At 36.1% G+C, this 23,461-nt stretch overlaps 1 protein-coding gene across 6 annotated transcripts in view; it reads right to left on the bottom strand.

Annotated features, from left to right (window-relative positions):
• Positions 1 to 203: 203 nt before the first annotated feature.
• The window catches only part of FAM210A (family with sequence similarity 210 member A), a 29,737-nt gene continuing 6,479 nt past the window's right edge, over positions 204 to 23,461 (bottom strand). For 5 of the 6 annotated variants that reach the window (XM_042963208.1, XM_042963206.1, XM_007085881.3 and 2 more), the window contains exons 2-4: positions 12,619 to 13,105; positions 7,153 to 7,264; positions 204 to 3,137 (exon numbers count right to left, since the gene is read on the bottom strand). In XM_042963208.1, the coding sequence (XP_042819142.1) occupies positions 2,904 to 3,137; positions 7,153 to 7,264; positions 12,619 to 13,073 (801 nt within the window). In that variant the 5' untranslated portion in view covers positions 13,074 to 13,105 and the 3' untranslated portion in view covers positions 204 to 2,903. Of the gene's footprint in view, positions 3,138 to 7,152; positions 7,265 to 12,618; positions 13,115 to 23,461 lie in introns of all 6 variants that reach the window. The other variant, XM_042963205.1, reaches the window with a different exon arrangement.

Here is a 23,461-nt window from a genome sequence, read left to right as displayed (position 1 = left end):
GTGTCTAATACTTGCTTCTTTCCTCCCAAGACACCTTCAGCCCAAACTATTAAGATCTTTCAAATTCCTGCAATTACCTTCTAAGATCACTGAAGTAGGACAGCCTATAGTTCCATTTCATCCTGGAGCATAAAGACTACAGTGGGGTCTTTTATTTGTAAATAAATGGGGGTATATTCTGTAACAAAAAAATAAACCAAAGATTACATTTGAAGGCATAATTTTATTACATTCACTACTGGGAGAAAGGTAATCTCAATGTATGCATTCTTTCTCTACTTCGTTGAAATCTAAATAGTACACTGTTGTATGCAAAAGGTTGTTTCAGTAAAAGATATTTTTGGTACTTTAAAAGGCTGGTTTTGCTATTATTCTTGAAAAAACTAAGTCTCTTGCCTGACCTATTTTTCATGTCCTTTGTTAATTTGCTGAGCAAACCCTTTTCATCCACTTTATATATAAAGTATGTAAGTTAAATCTCAGTCATAGCTCCCTCTTTATCCTGTCAACAGATCTTAAAGACAGATATGCATATCAGACTTGGGGTGCTGCTCTGCCTCACTGCTCACAGAAAGTAGGGGCAAATTAATCCAAAGTACAAAGTTGACTGTAAATGAAATGGAGTTTACTATATACAGCAAACTGTATACATTTACTGTGTATGTACACACACACATACACATATATATGTGTGTGTGTGTGTGTATATATATATATATATATATATATATCGGTAATTTATTTAACTTGATGCACATTACTATATTCTGTTAGCGTGCTATTAATATTCAAAACATTTACAAGTATCTCCTTTTAAGCTATTTGTAGCTTCCCTTAAAGACTAGGTTAGCAATATGGTAGCAACAGCATTTGATAGGATACAAATATTCCTGATGATAAATAATGACAAAAAAACTCATATTTCATATAATATTTTACTAAACAATTTCAAAGTACTCATCAGTATCTCACTTTCTATAACTGGATAAACACAATAATGAAACTGGAGGGCAACAAAATTCAAATGGATTGAACAAAAAGTGGATAGTCAGGAAAAGCAAATCTTAGTCTCAGGATTATTGACTTCTAAGAATCCCAAATTTACCCCTATTGGAAAATATGCCCTGTGCAATGTGAAAAATAAAAGTAATTTGTTTTAGAAAAGTTTCATATAAGATTTTAAAACAAGGCATAGTCTCAAGTGGTTAAAAAAAAATAAGAAATTTGTTAATAGCATTTAATATCTTCAAAATATGATTAATTAGCAAGCTAAAACATGTAAACTGTGTTTAGATTTGAATATGTGCTGTCAATCTGAAATCATGGGTTCCATTGTGTATCAGGAGACCAAACTGTTCTGCCTGAATAAAAGTGTGTGTGGTAACGCAACAGTGGCCCCCTCGCTGCTCCACCCTGCCTCCCCCACAAAAAAGGAAAGATTCTAAACACAGCATATTAACTTACAAAATGTTCCAATACAATGATTAGATGTATCATATGTAAGCCTTTTTTCCTTTAACTTATTCTCCAAATTTGGCCAAACTAAATATTTAATACATAAATCCTGCCCCATAGCAGTGATCCGCACAGGATTGTTTCTTGTAATCCCTTTGATATTCTCTTGCCTTATCACATCACTCAAAACAATGATGGTCTAGAAAGAGGTTCTGAATATCAACTCAAGGGTTAGAGTTTAAGTAAAAGCAGTTAGAGCAAAAGGAAACAGACACACACATCCTCAAATGCACTCAATCAGGGCAACTCTCCTGACAATGGCTGAACTTCATTCCAAACAGATTAATTTAATGATAGCTTTGCTATTAAAACAATTTTCAAGTAAAATGCTCAAGCATATTTCAATATAAGGAAAAAAGGATATTTCACTAAAAGGGAAAAAGCAGTTTAAAAGCAATTTAAAAATTTACTCCACAATGAAATGAACATGAACTCTGAAACAAAGACACAGAGAGAGTGTTGGCCTGTGGAGACAAAGGCCTGCCACGTGGCAGGGGGAGTGACTCAGCTCTGGGACAACCTAATGGCACTTTCCTTCCTCCCACACCTGTATCTGCTTGAGAACCACAAACTTGAGTCATGGCTTAAGAATATTTGATTTCAACAATAAACTTAAGGTAGTATTATTTTCACTTTTCCTCTGAAAGATTAGTTGAGAGAGAACACAAATGACTCACAGTAGAGATTTATGCTCTAGGTATGTATATGGCCATATATATTTGTTTTAAAAATTTTGATTATGACAAGCTTCAGGTAAAAATCATTTTCAAAGGTTCAATTTTTCATTTACATATAACCAATACATCCTATTTACACATGTATGACTCCATTTTTATTCAACTTCCTTCATATAAAGTGTATATTTTAACTGGTGTGTAACTGTTATATACTGTTTTTACAGAAACACTAAACATCCTCTTATTCACTAGCAGTTTTGATAATAGTTTTGTCTCCACATTGAGAAATGAATATAGTTAAAAGCTCAATGTATAACATAAAGATGAAAACCCAGTGTTAACATCCTGTCTAGGGCTACATCAGGTATTCAAGGAGTCAACTGCCCCAATTGCATATATTATAGTTGCAACAAAACACAAAGCAAATATGATTCTTAAGACCCTGAAAAAGAGATCTGACTTATGAGATATTAACCACTGCTTAATGGTATTGATGTTCATTCTAACCTGGGTTCATTTTTTTTTTTTCCCAAAAGAACACTGATTTTTCTAGTAATATTTAACCTTAAAAAGGTATCTTAGGTCTTTAACCCTCAGAGAACTGGTATATTTTGGTAGCTAATCAAAAAAATAATCAGGAACATGTATCTTTGCGCAGTCTCCAAAGGGTTAAAGTGCAGAAATTGTCTGTCACTTGTTATATAAGGCACCCTATTCCACTTTTTTCTTAAAAGAAACTTTTTCTTTGGTTTCCTGTAATTTTTCAGTGAGTCTATCCTTTGTTTCTTCCATTTTCTCTGTGAGAAGCTCCTTGGTCTCTTCCATCCTGTCCTGCAGATACTCCTTAACAGGAGGTGGTGTTGACATGTAGCCCCGACTACGCAAATACTTCACAGTAAAGGAGGTTCCTCCCAAAGTCACGGTATATCGGGCAGGTGTTGCGATCTGAGGAGAAAACACAGGCAGATCAACAGCCAATCATGATTATTGTCTTAAGCAAAAACAATTTGAAATTAAAATTCTTACTAATAGCCAAACAGCATAAATTACTTTATTGCTTGATCAGGCCAACATAGTTACAGCCCACATGGTTTACCCTCCTAACAAGGGATGCTTCTTCTGTAAATGCATTTCACAAATATCTGTCACTTAGGCACTGAACCAAAGATTACAGAATATTTTTTTTAATGTTTATTTTTTTAATTTTTGATAGAGTATGAGCAGGTAAGGGGCAGAGAGGGAGGGAAACACAGAATCTGAAGCAGGCTCCAGGCTCTGAGCTGTCAGCACAGAGCCTGACACAAGGCTCAAGCGAACGAACCACAAGACCATGACCTGAGTCAAAGTCAGACACTTAACCAACTGAGCCACCCAGGCGCCCCAAGGATTACAGAGTATTTACAATAGAAGCACTGGGGCCTATAACCATGTGCTAGTGAACATGGGGACATGCTCATTGGGATATGAGGAAGATGGCTCAGGATCACTACGAACAACAAACATGCAAATGCTTCTGTTCCTTAAAAACCCTGCCAATCTATAGACTGTGTATCTAGAACTAAACCAGAACCAAACTACTTCAAATGGGCGAGAGGCAAACATGAGCCAAATGTTTATTCTTTACTGAATTTAGTTTAGTTTCACTTCCAAATCCCTTTGACTTTTCCAGGCCTTATGCTACTTTCTCATTACAACCCACCCTGGGTCTGGAATCCCAACTGGGAACTTCCAGGAAGCCAAAAAAAGTAGTTGGTACATATGTTGCAGACACACACAGGTTTAACTCTGACCAGAGATTTAAGGACTAAAGCTAAAAAGCAGACAAACTGGTCAAAGAGCAACACAAAAGTGGAGAGAGTCTATATCACATTCTGAGGCTTCCGTATCAAAATTCAGTACCAAAACTCTTTGAAGGAGCCACCTCTGTTCTCTACCTCCAACTTCCCTCTTCATTCTCTCTTGAACTTACTCTAACCGAGTGTTCACCCTCCACCTCTCATCATAGTCACTGTAGAGGCCTGTGAACCATTAGAGGCAATGGAAATAGCCCCCTGCCCCCATCTACTCCTTGGAGCATGCCCTCACCTGGCTGCCACGCCCTCACTTCCCTGGTTTCCTTCAGCTTCAGAGGCTGCCACTTTCCAGTCCTACCTGTCCATTCCTCCTCCCGTTGCCTACCTCTGAGCACTATGGGGCAGCATTCAGTCCCTGCACTCCTTTTCTCTGCCTCGCTCACTCCCTTGGCAGTCTTTTCCAGTTTCATGTCTGTAGTGCCATCTATACATTAATGATTCTTAGATTTCCAGACCGAGCCTTTTCCCTAAATTCCAGTATATACAACCTCCTACTCATTTCTGCCTGCACATCTAATAGGATCTCAAAATATCATTTATTCAAAACTGATCTCATGATGTTCAATGGTCCCACCCCAAACCTGCTCCTCTTAAAGCTGTCTGCATCTCAGGAAATGGCAACTCTATTCTTAAGTTGCTCAAGCCAAACATCTATAAGACAGTTTCGACTCCTTTCTCTTGCATAATTTACATTCAACCATTAAAAAATTCCATCAGCTCCACCTTCAAAACATATCTAGAATCCACCTACTACTTAGTGCCTCTCCTGCTACCACCTGGGTCCTAGCCTCTATCAGCTCTTACACACACCACTGCAATAAACCCTCCTTTGCTAGGTCTCTGGGCTTCTGCACTTGCCCTGCTATATATACAGACAATACAGCAGCCAAAATGATTTTGTTAAAACACAAGTCAGATGCTCAAAATTGCCCAGTGACTTTCCATCTCCTCTGAGTAAAAGCCAGAGTGGCCTGTAAGGCCTCTGTTGCCTCTCTACTGTTCACTCATCCCAGCCACACTGGCTTCCTCCCTGTTCCCTCAAATACGCAAGGTATCCTGCAGCCTCAGGACTTTGCACTTGGCTTTCTCCTCCTTGATTGCTCTTCTCCCATACAGCTGCCTGATTACTCCCTCACCTTCTGGCAACCATCCCTCTGAAAAAAACAAAACCAAAACCAAAAACCAGAAACAAACCCTGAAAACAAACACATCCTCTCTTGCTGGTTTGTTCTCTCTTCTGAGCATTTACCATCATCTAAACACTGTGTGTGTGTGTGTGTGTGTGTGTGTGTGTGAACTTTCTTTGCTTAACTGCCTCCCACTATTAGAATGTAAGTTCCATGAAGGCATGTACTTTGTGCCATTTTATCGAATTAGTTATTCCCAGTACCTAGAATGGCACTTGGCACACAGTAGGGGCTCAACAAATTTTTGTCAATTCAAACAAAGGTGCATTTTCAGGACAGTGCTAGCGGGCTGACGAGTGTGTCACAGTCAGTACCAGAAGGTCACACACAGGTTGTTTTTCTCCTCTTTGCCACACCTCTTTTTGGCGCTTTGCTTTATTGAAGCAATAAATCTCAGTCTTTGTTACTCCACCTGAGAAACTGTGGGTTACAGAAAATACCCAGGAGAATCCCCTGCACATTTCCCACCTCAGAGGGACAGTGAGAGGGAAGAAACATTGCTGATACTAACCTAACTACACGTACAAGTTCATGTTTCAAATCCCAACCTACAAACATGTACTGAGCACTAATGTGCCGACAAAGCACGATACCAGGCATAGCGAAAACAAAGAGAAAGAAGAAATGACTCTGAATTCCCATTCTAGGCTCTTAAAATCAAATAGAGAAACCAAACATTAAAAAAACAAAAACAAAAAAACCCTAACACTAGACCAGGATATGAACACACATAATATGGGAGCACAGGATAAGGAGCTATTATAATTAAGGAAATGATAATCATACCCATTATAACTAGAAACTTGATAATTTATGAATTTAATAAGTTTCAATGTTGAAAAACTCAGCAATTAAATGTTAAACCTCTGGTCAAAATTACAATAAAAAAGGAAATCTCCCAAGATTTCAGAGGATTTTAATGAAGATGACAGAACAAAACAATGATACTTATACTACTATAAAACCATAATTCTAAGCATTTTTATACAACAGAATTAAAGTAACATCTAGCTTCCAAATGTTTTCTACTTGTTTTCTTAGAATGAAGACATACAGAACTTAACTGTCAACTGAGAAAAATTAGATTAATATGGCTAATTTCCACAATTCACAATGAATCTCCTTTTCTAAAATAAAGACCAATAGATATAGAAACTCTGTTTATAAAGATGTCATTGTCTCAAATCCAGAGAACAGGTATTAAAAACTGTAAACTTCTAAAATTAAATATATGTAATGCTACTAAGTCTAAGGTTTATCCCATAAAACAATTTGAACTAAACTTTATTATTTTACTTATTAAGAAGAAATATTATAAACTGTAAAAATAAATGCTAAATATCACTAAAAGTCAGGTGGCATGTGGATCTCTGAATAAGGAAAATTAATATACTGTAAGTGGGAGAAATGTCAAAAAGATGACTTCTGGAAATTTGTTTCACATTTGTGTGATCACAACAGGTTAGGAATGATCTACCTATTTTCAAGGCACTTCTTCCTAAACCATCATTTTATTTATACTTAAAATTTTTATTTTTAATTAAAAAAAATTTTTTTTAATCTTTATTTATTTTTGAGAGAGACAGACAGCATGTGAGCAGGAGAAGAGCAGAGAGAGAGGTAGACACAGAATCGGAAGCAGGCTCCAGACTCTGAGCTGTCAGCACAGAGCCTGACGCAGGGCTTGAACTCGCGAACTGTGAGATCATGACCTGAGCCGGTCAGACACTCAACTGACTGAGCCACCCAGGCGCCCCATACTTAAAATTTTGAAACTTAAAAAACATTTTAAACTGTAGCCATTAGACATACATGAAATTTGGTATCTTAAGTTACAAAAGAACTAATATGGAGTTTTATGAGGAACTGAGCAGGTCATTGGTTAAGTGTGAAGAACAACTGATTTACAACTGTACTTACCTTAAACAAGGCATATGCTGTTAGGGCATTTCCACTCTGGGAATTTTTCAGAATGTTTACTACACTGTCAGGTAACCCAATGAGTTCTAGAAAAGGAACGACATTCACTCCTCTAAGAAAGAAACAAAGTAATTTAGATATATGTACACACAAACTTAACGGGATAAATATTTTCAAAAAATTTTCTGAAAACACCAAAACCAAATTTTGTTTAAAAGTCACTTCTGCTTTATCAAGCACTGTGATTTCACTCTATAAGAACATGTACAGAACATTGGTGTTGTACCGTATCTGTTTGCGGCTTCTGCTTTGCTTCTGCACATGGTCATCCCTAATTACCACATTAAAAAAAAACAGAAGGATCTAGCTGAGTTAAATTAATTGCTTTATGTGATCTAAAAGGAAATAAAGGACCAGAATTATTTACCTGGTCTTAGTTTCCTCAATCAAATACCACTTTCTCAGAAAGCTCCAATTCAAACTTCAAGACCTAAGCTTTTCACCTCTAAAATTTTATGTCAGGTTATACTATTATTGTAAAAGCAATACTACAGTATCACTTGTGTTATTATGCAAAGAAGAAATAATTCTATGGGTATTCTAAAAGGATGCCTCTATTCTATTAGCAGGCTTAAAAGGCAGGTGAAGAAGCAATTACCATAAATTGCAACACATTTTTGGAGGGAGGGACAGAAGGCAAAGTCTCTAATATGAACTGTTAAGCTCTAATTTATTTTTAGTTTCCCTGATTATCAACATTTCGCATACTGGTGTGTGCTCTTTCACACTCTTGCTCTATCACTGTGTGTTGTTTTACAGACATTGTGACCCTTGACTCCTAAATCAGAACAAGGTTCTTGTTCTGTGCTTTCCTACATGCACATAATTATCACATTCAGGAAATGTAACATATAACATGAGTATATAATGATACACAATATATTATTTAATATTAAAATTTCCTGAATTGTCCCAGCATATCCTTTAAATCACTATCTTGTCATTTCTCTCTGGTCTCCTTTTCTCTAGAAGTACTCCCCAGAACTTTTTGTTGAAGAGGGCAGGATAGTTTTTGACACTGAGATTTTTGAAGCATCCAGGCCTGTTGCATGGGAGAATATCCCTCAATTTGGATTTGTCTGACTTTTTCCTCTTGATCAGGTTCAGGTTAAACATTTTTCAACAGGAAAACTGCACAGTTAATTCTGTCTGTCTCAGTGCATCATAACAGAAGCCACATGATGTCACTTTGTCCCATCGCTGGTATTGTGACTCTTGGTTAAGGTAGGCTCCACAGTGTGTTCCACTGTATAGATATTCTTTCTTTTTGTAATTAAGAAAGGGAATTGCCTAGATCCATTATTATCATGGATAGCTGTATCCTGTATAATATATAATAGCTAGCAAAATCCTAATTTATTCTTAATATTAAAAAAATAATTTGGGGGCACCTGGATGGCTCAGTCGGTTAAGTGTCCAACTTCAGCTCAGGTCATGATCTCATGGTTTGTGGGTTTGAGCCCCGCATCGGGCTCTGTGCTGACAGCTCAGAGGCTGGAGCCTGCTTTGGATTCTGTGTCTTCCTCTCTCTCTCTCTGCTCCTCCCCTGCTCGCATTCTGTCTCTCTGGCTCTCAAAAATGAATAAACGTTAAAACAAATTTTTTTTAAATAATAATAATTTGGGGCGTCTGGGTGGTTCAGTTGGTTAAGCATCCAACTTTGGCTCAGGTCATGATCTCGAAGTTCATGAGTTTGAGGCCCACATCAGGCTGTCTGCTGTCCACACAGAGCTCGCTTCAGATCTTCTGTCTCCCACTTTCTCTGCCCCTTTGTTTGCACTCTCTCTCAAAAATAAATATTTAAAAAGATTAATTAATTGGGGGAAAGTTGTTATCCCTCTATGACTTCACTATAATACTACAAAATCAGGGACTACTCTCAAGAACATATGGCTGACCATCAAGGAAAATTACCTATCATGTATAAGAGGAAAGCAGATAACTGAAGGAATCTTTAAAAAGTTTTATGAAGTCGACTCTAAGTCCAATCTGGTTTCTTCTTTCTCCACCATCAGTTCCTTTTCAAATCTCTTTCTTAGATAATGACAGAATCCCATTTAAAGCAAGACTTAGTACTACAAGGACTTAGCTATTCTGTGGATCGAATCAAGTCACAATGCACCAGAATATGCTAATTATATATTCTAGAACCAATACAATTATAAAATTATTTAATCATTTCCTAGCCCAGTATGTAAAATCTCCCTATTTAATAGCAACCATGAAGGGGGAAAAAAGACAAACATTTGGCCAAAAATCAGACAAAATTGAGTGATGGAAAAAAAAAACCTATCATAAAGATCAAACAATAATTACCTCAGACACCTTGCACAAGTATCTTTTATAAAATTAAGAAGTAAATACTTGGTTCTATTTAATTCTAAAATATTGATTTGATGGTTTCATTATTTTAAGAATAAAAATAACTCTTTCTTTGGAACTGCTGTATACGAAATACTAATGAGGGACTGATTTAAACAGTAATATCTACTTGTCACTTTTTACTTGGAAGTTTCCATGGTCTGACAGAAATCTGTGCTTCACAAACTGCCAGCTTTATGGATGTTTCAATTGATGAAGAAATACACAAGAGCATAAACACATTCACAGTACAGATAAAATGCAGTAAAAATTAGGCAGGATTTTGCCTCAGAATGGATCTGTAACTTTAGAGACTTAAGGCCTAAAACACGAGGCATCTCACTATGATGCCCTATGGACAAAACCATCCTCACAAAGCTACATTTGATCAGAGAGCATTTCTGGTTGGAAGATGTAAGATCTCTGCAAGGTTTGCCAGATAGAACAGACAACAAAGCTTAAAGTAAAATCTATTAACATATACAATTTAGATCTCCCTGAAATAAAATGTTTCAGAAGTCTAAGATCTTTATCACTGAGTTAACTAAATACAGAATGGCATTTCGTTCTCTGATGTCTAGAAAAGTGGTAATAATTCTAGTTGTCAGAGTGACTAAAACAAACACTGGTCAGTAACACAGTGTGATGTCAAATGCCCATCTTCCAAGTTACAAACTATTTTTTCCCTTTCTTTTACTAGTTAAGTAGGTAATAAGCAAGTAACAGAGAATTTGCCCAGCTACAACAACAAAAAAAAATAAAGCCAATCTCTTGTCAGTTGAATTGAAAACCTATATTTAATACAATCAACTTCAATCTAGCAATAAAACCACATCGCAGTGAAAGATGCACTGCCATTAGAACATATTCTCAATCCTTATTTTGTAAGTATTACCTGTGATAAGATCGTTACTTAGAAGAAATCAACTTTCTGAAGGCATAGGATTTAATAAAAACATTAGGAACTGTTCTGGGAAGCAACACATCCTACAAAATTGAAATTAACTGTGTGATGGTAGAACAGAACTGGACCAGTGCAGTGGTGTTGGGTCTGGCAACCACAGTCCCATGCTGACAAAGAGCCAAAAGGCAAATTGTGATGGATAAAGGGACATGACTTTAAAGTGGATATTCTTACCACCACGTTTATATACAAACCATTCTGCAGAAAAAGAGGGAGAAGGATAATGCACACACAGGGAACAACAGAATGTTACCACAACCACCTGAGTGCCAGACAACATTGAAAAAGTCTTAAGCATAATTATTCATATCACTAGGTTACTTGGGGTCTGCTTTTTCATTTATAGAACTCTTTTACTTAAGAAGGTAAGGAAAAGTAAAAGGAACAAAAGTGCTCCTTTTAACAGTCCAAATGAGACCTCATATTCAATTAATTAAAAACATAAATTGCTCCCTCCAAGGCCACCTGGCCAAATGCTTATAAAGGGCAACCTAAGGTGGACAGAACTATCACTCATATCATTTTCCAGAGCACTGCATCAGGAAACCCTCAATGGTTCAAAAAAGAACATTTGATATGTACACATTAATTAAATACAGCTAAATCCTATAATAATTTTTATTCAAAATGGTACATGATTTAAACCAAGGGCAGTTTTGAAGACTTCCATAAATATTACACATGTTCATAAAAATGTCATTAATGAGAAAGATAATTCCATTAAGTGTACATATAAGTATCTTCTATAAAGGATAATAATACATGATAAAGAAGGATATAATTGAATATTAGGAAGATAATGGAGAGAAAGATGTAAAGAGAATCAGAACAGCATCAACTACACAAGGTAAAAAACCCTTTTAGAACTTTTGTAAAGAAACACCTCTAATCCTGTGTTTTCCAAAAGTAGTCATTATCTTTTAGTTTGTAAAAAATAACTTTGTCCCCAAAATGACATATTTTATTAATACCTTAATATCAAACCATTAAATAAAACCAAATATTGAATATCAGTGGACTTTTAGAAAGAATAAAATAATTCTAGAGCCATAGGAGATTTTACTAAAATGTCAAAGTAGTGTACAACATCGGGCCATTTCATTGCCCTCAGGATGGTGAGCTCCTTCAGCTCTTATAGCCCAGGCCACTACAAGAAAAGCCCACACAGTACGTTCAAAGAACAGGCACACACGCATCAAAACACTTTGGTTACTAGTGTTAAAAACAAACTGGAAATCATTGAGATCTGTTTCAATGTGTGCTCCTGCTCCTAAAACACTATAAATAACTTAACTTAAAAGAAAGGAAGAATATTTATATTTAACAAGAAAAGCACATTTAGAAATTTTGTGTTTTACAATACCTACAGGCTAGGCCCACCAAATTAACTATTTTTAAAAGTTTATTTTAGTGGTGGTAAGAACACCTAACACAAGATCTACACTCTTAGTTTTAAGTATACAACAAATTAACTTCTGATTAAAACAAAAGACCTTACCTTGACATTTATCAGATGTGGGTAACACTAAAACATAAGTCTGCAATTTGTTTATTTTTGTATCTGCAACAGGTATTAGCCAGGTTTTGGCAAAAATATCATATTAACTTCCCACCAAAATCATACATAAGGCAAAATAATAGGTAATTTTTTATATTCATGAAAACTTCAAGAAATACAGAAGTATAGAACTCATGGTGCTGCCAAATTTCTGAACTCTCTTCCATTGACAGATGAGCATAAGAGCACGGGCTCTGAAATAAGCCACCAAAATATTTTGGGAAAAGCTAAGTTATTTTGACTTACTATTGCTTAATTTCATTAATAAAATGGGAATAATTACACTACCTGCTTCATATAGTTATGAGAATTAAATGAGATGATACCGTTTAAAATGTTAGTATAATGCCTGTTATACACACAAAGCCAATTTAGCTAAGAAAATATCAAAAACAGCTATGACAAACAGTCATCAGTTAAAGACATTAAAGCATTAAAACTATTTAAGGCTTTCATTAGTACAATTAAGAAGATTAACATTCTGATAAAACAGGGAAAGGTGCTCAACCAAGCAAAAACTTACTTTATGGCTGCATAATAAAATGTTCCAAACCAAACACCAGAAGTTATTAGATGTACTGGAATCAAAACTTTTCCATATTGTCTAAATGTTTTCTTAAATCGCTGATAAAGACTAATAGATTTGTCTTGTAAAGGATCAGGCTCTTCCTTTCTTTCCGAAGGAGTTCCTGGGGATGTGGCATTGGATGATATAACCCTCTTGGATAAAATATCTTGCTCCCACTGTCTATGGTGAAGGACCCCCGGTTGGGGTGGATGAGCAGTAAATGGCTTCTTTTCCTTTGCAACACATTGGACAGCTGATAAGTGCAGCCATTGTTTTTGAGGGCCCTGTACCAAAACTACTCTGGATTCAGCTTTATACAAAAGTAATTGTCCCTTTATGTTTTGACAGTGTGGTTCCATGCATGTCCTATGTGCCAGTCGGAATATAGACCTTGATACATTCCATTGCATTTTGAAGAACGGTGATTAGTGGATTTCGGCTTCTACAGAGACCAGATAAAAAAAAAATTAGGACTATACAGATTTCCATTTTAAACTAATCCACTTAAAAACAAATTAACTATTAGGAAATAAAGGACAGACACTGCTACCAAATCTACAGAAATTAATGTTAAGGTATGTAGTTCTAACATATCACAATTTTAAAACATTACTAAAATACATCATTTAAATAGGATATAGTAAACTAGTCTAGCAGACATCACAGAGGATAATGTTTTGAGGTTATCTTATTGTTACAAAAGGGATGTTTGTAGGACTTCTGTTTTTCTACAAAGAAGCTGTGTAGTATAATGGAAAAATCATAAGATCTAGAAACAAAAATCTGGGCCCTCATGTTGTGGGGACATAATTCTATACAATCGCCTTTGACATTTTAAGTCTAAATTCACTAGTAAAATGAGGATTACTTCACAGGGTTGTTATAGAAATTACATGAAATTTCTGATGTAAAACTGCTTTTGTAAGTGAACAAGCATCATGTAAGTTATTACAACTGTTAAGGTCTGATAAATAGTTGATACAAGTACCATTTATTCTATAATCCCTTTGGACTAAATTAATTGCTTTCGCCGGTGAGGAGATAGTTTCCAGATATCTAAAACTTTTTGTCAGAAAGACAGTATAATGTAATTTTAGAAGAATATAGACTTTGGAATATGATAGACACAACTGAGTTAACAGTGTTATTATTTTGAGCAAATTACTTAGCTTCTCTAGACATAGGTTCTCCCACTGGTTAAACAGAATTACAATATGCATTACTATATAGCAAATTAGTTCCCTTCCCTTAATATCAGGGAGTGTCACCTGACCACTAATCTCCACCCTGACCCCACACCAGCAATCTTACTACTTCTACTACATTGTGAATAACTGATCTTATTTTTTAAACTGTACACTAAATAAGTCAACAGTATTTGAGTTAGCACTCCAATAAATACAGATACTCCATTTCACATGAGTATCTGTTATCTGGGGTACAAAGCTGTCTATCATTATATAAAAATATCCACTAATGAACTGTCCCCATATAATCTCCTGACTCATCCCTAATTAAAAATTAACATCAGCTTCTATTAGGCTCTCGCTGATAATCCAACAACACAATGTAAATAAATTATGAAATGAAACTGCATATCTGAAAATAGGCTCCCAGGAAACCTTTAAAGGGGATACTGAAGATTACTGCAATGAAAAGCAAAGTCAATGACAAGTAACAATCTGAAGAATCAGACCAGTTAACAACAAAAAACTACAGGGATGATAATAGGTGCTTCAAATAATGACAAATATTAAATGACTAAGAAAGACCATAGAGAAAAATGATTAAGTCCTTAATTACTTTTATGAAATTGACTTGTTATTTGTTGTGAAAGTCAAGCATTAAGTAAAGGATGTCTTATTGCGCTTTCTTACAGTCCATGTCCTAAGTTGTTTTGTTTTCTATAAATCTATGCTATGCCTATTCCAAAGGTGAAAAGCATCAACTGATCATTTAGTCTAAGAATTAGCTCAGGTGGAATTATAACCTAAAATCTGTCAAATATATATATGTCTTCATTTTTCACACACAAAAAAATTCCTTTTGAATATTTTACTATGTTTTTTTGGTCTTTATTTTTGTTGGATTTGAGGATTTTCTCCAGCACCATTATCTTTGAATTATTCCTGTCTGTGGCTTTAGTGGTGTTTTCTGAATCAAAGACTTTCTGTTTTGCTTTTAAATCTACTTCCTTTACAAGGCTGTTTTCCAGGAGTTCAAGTTCCCAGACTAACTTTCAGATAATCAGATTATTGTGTGTTTGTGAATAAAAGAAAAAAAAGATTAAAAAAAATTTTTTTATAAAGTAGTTTTATTTTGTAAGTTTTATTTTATTTTATTTGAGAGAGACAGAGACAGAGTGGAGGAAGAGCAGAGAATCTCAAGCAGGCTCCATGCTGCCAGCACAGAGCCCAGTGCAGGTCTTGAACTCATGAAACCATGAGATCATGACCTGAGCCGAAACCAAGAGCCAGATGCTTAACCGACTGAGCCACTCAGGTACCCCTAATTTTTTTTTAGTGTTTATTTATTTTCGAAAGAGAGAGAGAGAGAGAGAGAGAGAGAGAGAGGCACGAGTGGGGGAGGAGCAGAGAGAGAGGGAGACACAGAATTCGACAGGCTCCAGGCTCTGGGCTGATGGCATGGGCTGTCAGCACAGAGCCCAACGCAGGACTGGACCTACAAACTGCAAGATCATGACCTGAGACAAACTCAATGCTTAACCGACTGAGCCACCCAGGAGCCCCAAAGAAAAAAAAGATTTTTAAAAAGCCTCTTTCCAAGCTTCCAGTTTGTACCCTTTTCCCTGGTTTCCCCAACTACTCCCTCCTAAAGAAAATATTTTTTTCCCATCCCACTTCTTATTGCCCATTAAAAAAAAACACACACATCTTTATTGAGATACAATTCTCATGCTCATTTAAGGTGTAGAATTCAAGAAATTTTAGTATATTCACAATTGTGAAACCATCCTCACAATCTCAGTTTAGAACATTTTCATCACCCCAAAAAGAAACCCCATACCCACGAACAGTCACTCACCATTTCCTCCCCATCCCAGCCCCTGCAACTATTAATCTATTTTCTCTCTATATTTGTGTATTCTGGAAATTTCATATAAATGGAATTATATTATGTGGTCTCTTGTGACTAGCTTCTTTCACTTAGCATCACATTTTTAAGAGTCACCCCTGTATTATTTGTTCCCTTAGAAGCCAACCTTTGGGCTAGTGGTTTCTAAAACTGGCTACATATTAGAATCATGGCAGGGTGGGGATACTGAAGGAAAGGAGAGGTAATCTGAAAAAACCAGATTCCTGGTCTCCATCTAGACCTAACAAATCAGAATCTCCTACTGCCAGGTCACACCTGACAGTATGAATTTGGGGATCATTTCTCTAGGCCCAGCAAATGGCTTCAGTGACAGAGGCAACATGGTGGCAAAGGTATCATCCATTATTGTTGCCATCATCATCATCATCATCATCATCATCATTTTTGAGCCCCTAATATGTGGTAGGAGTTTTATAAACACTTTACATGTATTAACTCAGATTATCCTCATAACAATCCTATGAAGGAGGGACTATTGTCATCTTTTCATATTTGAGGACACTAAAGCACAGAGGAAATATCGTTCAACTGGTGAGTGGAGGAGCTGGGATTCAAACTTAGTCACTAAGCTATATGGCCACTTCCAGAAGAAAGAAACAGTGCCAATTTTCAGTAAACTAAGACATGTAAGACACATGATAAAAGTGCCCTAAGGAAATATAGGGCCCAAGAAATTAACCTTTTTTAAAAAGTTTACTTATTTTTGAGAGAGAGCAGGGGAGGGGCAGAGAGACAAGGGAAGAGGGAGAGAATCTCAAGTAGGGTCCTCACTGCCAGTGCAGAGCCCAAAGTGGGGCTCAAAACCACAAACTGCAAGACTAGGATCTGAACCTAAATCAAGAGTCAGACACCTAACTGACTAGGCCACCCAGGTGCCCCCCAAGAAGTTAACTTTTACCTTAAAATTAACTTTTAAATTAAAAACAAAAATTAAAATTAATTTAAATTAAATGGCAACATATGGGTAATAGCTACCATATTTGACAGTACAGCTCTATACTTCCAAAGTGATCACAATACTGACGACATACACAGTAAGACTCATTAGATTTCAAGGAACAAACCTACTTCAGATGAATGCAAGTGAAAGTAGAGGGCAAGTACAGACTGAGTAGTATCATACATATCCTGGAATGAACAGGCTTCAGGAACAATAAAACCAAAGCAAGGTAGGAGTTATCTTGTCTCACAGCAAGCACCTGTGTATAATGGCCTCAGCCCACTGGCAGTTTCCATTTCTGGATTTTATTAGTCTGTTCATCTTTTCAATTAAAGATAAAAGTTTTTGGTTATCGGTCAATGATGGAAATGCTACTTCTCATAAACACTACTCAGATCAAATCAGTTATATCTGGATAAGTGGATGAGTGGCCTGAAGAAGCTGTGAACTAACAGGACTCTATTTCAGATACAAATGCAGAACCTGGAGTGATGAACAACTTAAATTTGAATTTCTTCCAATGAAATACAGTAATTTCAGTAATATATTTTTTAAATCATGAGACTTAGCATATAACAAAAGCTACCTGTTATTTCCTACCCCTAGATATGAAATTCTCATATCTATAGATGAGGAAGTGTTCTAAACTGCTTATGCTTCAGTTATAGAAATAAATGATGAAATGTATTACAGGACCCAAGAAAAGTGACATGATTACACTGCTTGTTATGACTATCCTTTTCCATTTTAGAATTATGTCATAAAAGCTGTTAACACTACAAGTGAATGGCATATGATTACTGGTGCCTAATTCTCAGTATACAATCCTACCCTGTATGGTAGGGATACTGATTCTGTCATGACTTAATTTTCGTGAGCAGGCAGTAGAGTTTAACAACTGAGAGTATCCAAGAGGTCAGACTGCCCAAGTTCACATCCTGAAAACACTATAACTATGAACTATCTACTAATAAACAAGTTAATTGGCCCCCTTGTGCCCTGGTTTCCAATTTGTAACATGGGGTTAATAATAGCACCTTCTTCATAAGGTTACCAGATGAAAATAAATGTAAAAATGTTCAGAAAATGACTAGCATGTAGCAAGTGCTCATAAAATGTTACAAGTTATTATTGTAAGTAAACAAGATAGTCTGTTGCCCTTATTCACAGTGAAAACAGCCTAAGGATCAGTGCCTGAGCTGAACAGGGATTATACAGGATAAACGAAAACAGTTGCCTAGGATGGCTCTGGCACAAAACTTGAAAAACTATATGAAACTGTACTAATCAAACCAATAATATCCAGTCTCTTAGGCATAGGCCCAAGACCAGGCATGAAGCAGCAGTAATATACATGTCTGAAAGTCCGGTCTCTCACGTAGCAATTCTGAGGCAAAGAGAAGATGAAGACATAGTGGTAAAAGCTTCCAGTTTCAGGATGAATAAATCATGGTAATAAAAGACACAGCATAAGGAATACAGTCAATGATACATTAATAGTGTTGTACGGTGACAGATGGTAGCTACACTTACGGGAGCCTAGCATAAAGTATAGAATTGTCAAATCACTACCTTGTATACCTGAAACTAATGTGACATTGTATGTCAACCATACTGAAAGAAAGAAAGAAAGAAAGAAAGAAAGAAAGAAAGAAAGAAAGAAAGAAAGAAAGAAAGAAAGAAAAAGAAAGGAGTAAAAGTATAAGGAAGCAGTGGGAACCAAAAAAAGAGAAGCCAAGTTAAAGGAATGATAGAGAAGAAAGAATGGATTGGAACAAATGCCTTTGAGAAAGCACAAATGTTAGAATGCTGTTGAAATTCTAGAGAAGCTATATCCTCAAATTCCAGTTCCATGAGGCAAATGAATTAGTTCATGAGATTCCTTTACTCCCTCTGTATCCTAACCAAACCCACACTGCTTAAGATTATATGAACATGTTTCTGTTCCTCACAACCTGGAACACTAAAACATTCAAACAGCACTAGAAATACAACTGAGTGCAAAAGGAAGTAATTTATATTCCATTTTTATATACCAAATAACATGCTAACTAAAAAGACAGTTGAAAAAAATTCCAATAGCAAGATTTAGTTTTCTATTGTGTGAATTCAAAAAACTCTTGTCAAACAAAATCTTACTTGGAAGTTCAATAAAAATAAATAAATCAAAGCAAAGTTGCTCAGGTTAAAGCAGGAGTGGGAGGAATAGTCTTCTGGCTTGTTTCAAGTCCTCCAGCCCACAGGGCACTGTCACAGATGCCTTATGCAAACAAAATCACAAAGTAGACAAATCCTCTATAAAGAATGGTTCTAGTTTGGGGCACGTGGGTGGCTCAGTCAGTTAGGCATCCAACTTCAGCTCAGGTCATGATCTCATGGTTCACTGGTTCGAGCCCCGTATCGGGCTCTGTGCTGACAGCTGAGCCTGGATCCTGCTTTGGATTCTGTGTGTCTCTCTCTCTGCCCCTCCCCTGCTCACACTCTGTCTCTCTCTCAAAAATAAATAAACATTAAAAAAAATGGTTTACTTCTTCTAACTACCATTTTCCTGCAAGTCACAGCACAGCACTAATTCCTTCTGAAGTCCCTGAACCCCACAAACTACACAGAAAATTGCACTGAAAATGTAGATACTGGAATCTTCTTTTTCTCTGTGGACTTTAAGTTCCTGGAGACTGAGGAGTTTGTCTTGATTCCCAGTAGTGACAGGGACTAGTGCAAAACCTGGCATCCAGTGGGTGTTCAACTAATTCAATTCCATGAATGTCAACAATCTGTCAGTTTTTAAAAGACTCGATTTATCTCTAATAAATGACTTCTAAATTCAGTGTAGCATCTTCAATTTGGACAGTTTTGAGCAGTTAATAACTATATGTTAAGAGCTTGAATGGGAAAAGTAAACAATATACAATGTAAGCAAAGTGGAAATTCAAAGCATCAAAAGGAAATGTTACAAAACAAATACACTGTAACAGAAATGAAGAATGCCTTTAATGAATTCCTGGTGGATTTATAATCCACATACCCAAGGAAAGAATCAGTGAACCTGAAGGGATGTCAATAGAAACTTGCTAAACTGAAATGCAAAGAGGAAAAAAAAAAAAATGCACCCTTTCCCCATACCAAGACACATACAAAAATACCAGAACAAAACATCCAAGCATATGGGACAACTTCAGAAGTTGTAACATACACATGGTAGGAATGCCAGAAGAACAAAGAAAGAAGTAAAAGAAATATCTGAAGTAATAATACATGAGAATTGTCCAAAATTACTAACAAACACCAAACCACAGGTCCAGGAAGCTCTGAGAATCAAGTAGGATAAATATCTAAAATCCCTATCTGGGCATATCATATTCCAGTTGCAGAAAATCAAAGACAAAGAGAAAATCTTGAAAGAATCGGGGGTGGGGGGTGGACCTTACCTAGAGGGGAGCAGGAATAAAGTTAGAGCCAACGTCTCATCAGAAACCAGGCACAAAAGAAAGTGAATATTTAAAGTGCATTCAGAAAAATTATCAAAGTAGAATTCTGTATGCAGCAAAATTATCCATCAAAATGGAAAAGAAATAAATTATTTTATCAAATAAAAAAACCGGAGGGAATTCATCGCCAATACACTTGACCTTCAAAAAGGAAACAACATGGAAATTTGGATCTACATAAAAAAAAGAAAGACTGACAGAGAAGGAATCAACAAAGGCAAAATCTTTTTTATTATTAATTGATGTAGAAGATAACTGTTTAAAGTCATACTAGTAATACGTTATGTGATTAATAGCACATAAGTGAAATGAAAGATCGTGTTGTCACAAGGAATTGAGAATACCCTATGATAACACTCCACAGTAAGGCACATGTAACTACACATGAAGTATTATAGTATCATTTGAATATGGACTTAGATGAGATAAAAATGTATTATGAACTCTAGAGGAAGAAAAATACTATGTGATCTCACTTATGTATAGAATCTTAAAAGAAAAAAGAAGAAGAAATCTGAACTCATATAGAGAACAAATTAGTGGTTGCCAGAGCCTGGGAAGGAAGACATATATGGCAATGGATGTTAAACAGACTTACTGTGGTGTTCATTTTGCAATATATACAAATATTGAGTCATTATGTTGTACAACTGAAATTAATATCTTATATGCCAATTGTATGCCAATTAAAAAATAGATGTTCAACATCATTTGTCACTAGGAAGTTGCAAATTAAAACAGTAATGAGATACTACTACACACCTATTAGAATAACTAGTATTCAAAACACTAACAAACACCAAATGTTTGTGAGAATGTGGAGGGAATGTGCTGGTGGGAATGCAAAATGGCATAGGCAATTTGGAAAACAGTTTGGCAGCTTCAAAGAAAGCTAAACATAGGCTTACTGTATGATCCAGCAATAGCACTCCTAGGTACTTACCCAAATAAGTTGAGAAGTTATGTCTACAGACAAACCTCCCACACAAACATTAATAGCAGCTTTATCAGTAATTGCCCCAAACTGGAAACAACCGAGAAGTCTTTGATTAGGTGAATGGATAAGCATGCTGAGTACCTCCAAACAACAGACTAGTATTTACTGATAAAAAGAAATGAGCTATGAAGCTGTGAAGCCATTAAACGACACGGAGGAATCATGTTGCCTAGTGAAAGAAGTCAGTCTGAAAGGCTATATACTGTATGATTCCAACTCTAACACATTCTGGAAAAGACAAAACTACAGAGACAGTAAGAACAGCAGTGGTTTCAGGGGCACCTGGGTGGCTCAGTTGGTTGAGTCCGACTCTTGGTTTCGGCTCAGGTCGAAACCCGTGTTTCGGTGCTGACAGCACAGAGCTTGCTTGGGATTCTCTCTCTCCCTCTCTCTGCCCCTCCCCCAATCACTCTCTCTGTCTCTCTCTCTCAAAAATAAATAAATAAAACTTAAACAAAAATTAAACAAAAAAAGAACAGCAGTGGTTTCAGAGGCTGCACAGTGAGAGAGGGAAAAGATAATTAGGTGGAGCACAGGGCCCTTTTAGGCAGCAAAATATTCTATATGATCCCGTAGTGGTGGATAAATGTCATTATACATTTGTCAAAACTTGCATAAATAATTGTACAAGACAAAGAATGAACCCTAACGCAAACTGTGGACTTCAGTTAGTACTTCAATTCTAACAAATGTGCCACACTACTACAAGATATAGGGGAAACTGTGGGGGTAGGGTTAGATAATATGGGAATTCTCTGTTATTATCTGTGTTCCATGTTTCTATAAACCTAAACTTCTCTAAAAAATAAAACCCATTAACTTTTTTTTTTTTTAAAGTACACTATGTGGCCTTGCCAGATACAACTCATATTTAGTACAGCTTTAACCTGAAGAATAGGTATGAGGAAGGGATCAATTGTAGAACTCATCAAGCTGAAACATAACAAAAGGGATAGGAAAAGAATTGCCTCTAGTTATACAAACCCTCTCAATTACTATCAAACAGGAGGACACTCAAATTTGCTTCTTTCAATAGATTAATATTCTGATTTGTTCATTTCAATCTCTTGTCTTAATCACACCTTGACTGATGCTTAGAAAAAGTAAAAGCATGCAAGTTTATTTGTAGTATTTTCTGGGCTGTTACTCTCCTCCTCCTTAATGCATTTGATGCCTTCAATTTAATTTATATTATAAAATCCACCTCCTTCAACCTATTCTGCTTTTGAGCTTTCTAATACAAGAACTGAGCGACATATACAAGCTGTGGTAATGATGGAGCCATTGTTAAATTCTTAACCTTCAAGAAAAGTTAAATCATGCTGCCTAGTGAATTCCTAAAGAATTTCATTAATAATTGATTTCCAGAGCAGTCTTAAATGTGAAATGTATCATTTGAATAGAAAATCAGTGATTTTTTCCAAAATTACCATGTAAATATATTCATTTACATAAAATGTTTATATCTTTATGTCTTTACAGAGGGTCTAAATTTCACAAGGCAAACCATGGTGATCTGTAATCCTAACACTGGTCCAGAATCCACATGGTTCCACTTCTACTCCCTTCTTTTCTGGGCTGGCAGGTGTTATCCCATTTCAATGGGAAAAAAGTAGGCTTTGCAATCAGAAAGATCTGAGTTCCAACTTTTCTGGCATTACTTTACTTAGTTTTTTTCCTTATCCCTAAAATGGGGTTAATTACACTTTTATCATATGGTATTTATGACAATGAAATGAGATACAGTGTTAAGCATCTAGCATTTAGCATGCTGTAACAATAATTAGTTCTAGTTTTCCTTCTTTACCTTCTCATCTGTCAACCCAGCCAAATCAAGTTTGTATTCTTCCTTCATCTAAACTTTTACCATTACTCCATTTGGATGACCCATGCAAAATCCCAGCTTCTTTAGCAATGCATTCCACCTTGAAATTATCTGATATTGCCCCACAACTGAAATCCTGAAACTACACTATCCCACTCTCTGCAGCCTCTACTTTGAGCCTTCACTCCCTTACCTTCTGGATTCTAGTTCCAAGGCCTTACCCCACCCTACCTCCTTTTTTCTTTCAAATGTAACAGCTCCTCCAGGTTTCACTCAGAAGTCTTTATCCAGCTTCAATTCTATAGTGCATTACTTGAATTACTACTCTGTCAATCTGTAATACCAGCCCACAAAATCTAATCTGGAACTAGTCCAACTATCTGTTCTTCCTACAACTACATCTCAATAGCTGAGCACTAACATAAATCACA

The sequence above is a fragment of the Panthera tigris genome, chromosome D3 (assembly GCF_018350195.1).
Source record: "Panthera tigris isolate Pti1 chromosome D3, P.tigris_Pti1_mat1.1, whole genome shotgun sequence".
Lineage (NCBI taxonomy): Eukaryota > Metazoa > Chordata > Mammalia > Carnivora > Felidae > Panthera > Panthera tigris.
This window is presented reverse-complemented; position numbering and strand designations above follow the sequence as displayed.